At 48.1% G+C, this 1,232-nt stretch overlaps 1 protein-coding gene across 1 annotated transcript in view; it reads left to right on the top strand.

Moving 5' to 3' along the window:
• The window catches only part of LOC114069646 (protocadherin alpha-13-like), a 23,926-nt gene that overhangs the window by 10,123 nt on the left and 12,571 nt on the right, over window positions 1-1,232 (top strand). The window contains exons 3-4 of the mRNA XM_027906586.1: window positions 48-182; window positions 870-889. Of these exons, the coding sequence (XP_027762387.1) occupies window positions 48-182; window positions 870-889 (155 nt within the window). The remainder of the gene's footprint in view (window positions 1-47; window positions 183-869; window positions 890-1,232) is intronic.

Below are 1,232 nucleotides of genomic sequence, written 5' to 3'. Positions count from 1 at the left end.
CGACGCTGGTGTGCGCCAGCGAAGTGGGCAGCTGGTCGTACTCGCAGCGCCAGAGCCGCAGCCTGTGCGTGGCGGAGGGCGCGGCCAAGAGCGACCTGATGGTTTTCAGCCCCAACTTCCCGCCGCCGCCCGGCGCCGCGGCCAAGGACACGCAGCAGGAGCCTCCCGCTCTCCTCGACACGGTCAGTGTCTCTCCCTCTTCCTCCTTCCTTCCCCGGCGAACTCTTCTATCTTTTGTCCCCTCTGATCCGCCCCCTGGGCCGGCGCTGTTTGGAGCCTGGCTCCGCCGCTGCTGCCTGAGGGCGGTGCGTTCTGAACGGAAATTAAAGGGACTTGTCAATGTGCAGCCTCGTCCTTTCCGGAGAACCCTCGCTCTTGGTGTGTATGTCTCGCGAAGTAACAGTATTACGGTACCCTGGAGCTGATATTTGCTTCAGTGAGCGGGACTTGTTCCTTAGATTGAAATCACTGGCTATTTTGATGAGAGGTGCTCCAAGGTTTCGGGCTTGTAAGCAATGCTCTTGTTTACTGTTGTGTAGGTTTTCGACCCGAGCTTGATGAGAAATACAAGACAGGGAAGCTGTGGTGTTGATAGTCCCCGAGTCACTATCTATTGTACTATTGCCTTTGCTGACGGTGTTGGGATTAGGTCTGTAGTGTTAGGAAAAACTGTCCTTTCCATTCATCCCCTTGCAAGAGATGTGATGCAAAGTTACATTTGGGACCTCAAATTTTTGGCTTTTTGTGGAAAGAACAAATCTGCATTTAGTTTCTATCCTCAGACTCATTAAGAAACTAGGAAAGGCAGTACAGACTTCTACTATCATCTTTTTCCATGTATCTTTTTGCTCTACTGATTACCCATTCAGGCAGAGGAGAGTGACCCAAGGTAAGTGTTAGAATTTATAATTTTCTTGGTGTTGTCCTGCTCTGCTTCTCTGTTGTGAATTTGCCTTCCTGGCCAGAGAAATGGTATGAAATATGGTAGCCTCTTTTGATATTCTATCAAAATGTGTATGAAAAAATCACATAATTTCAACAGTGCTGGAAATATTTTCTGAACACAAAATAAGAAAAATCCAGACAAGTAAAACCCCAAACAAATGTAAAGAATCAGAATTCCCCACCAAACCCCAAACCAGATTCTCCTACACCGCTGGTATCGTCTTTTACAGTTCTGTGCTCCTCAGCATTTTGGTTTTTCTCTTGGATCATGTCACCAATGTCATTGC

This window comes from Empidonax traillii, unplaced genomic scaffold (genome assembly GCF_003031625.1).
Source record: "Empidonax traillii isolate 1590-97213 ecotype Southwest subspecies unplaced genomic scaffold, ASM303162v1 scaffold1323:size195977, whole genome shotgun sequence".
Taxonomy (NCBI): Eukaryota; Metazoa; Chordata; class Aves; order Passeriformes; family Tyrannidae; genus Empidonax; species Empidonax traillii.
The sequence above is the reverse complement of the archived record's forward strand: the minus strand, read 5'-3'. Positions and strand labels throughout refer to the sequence as shown.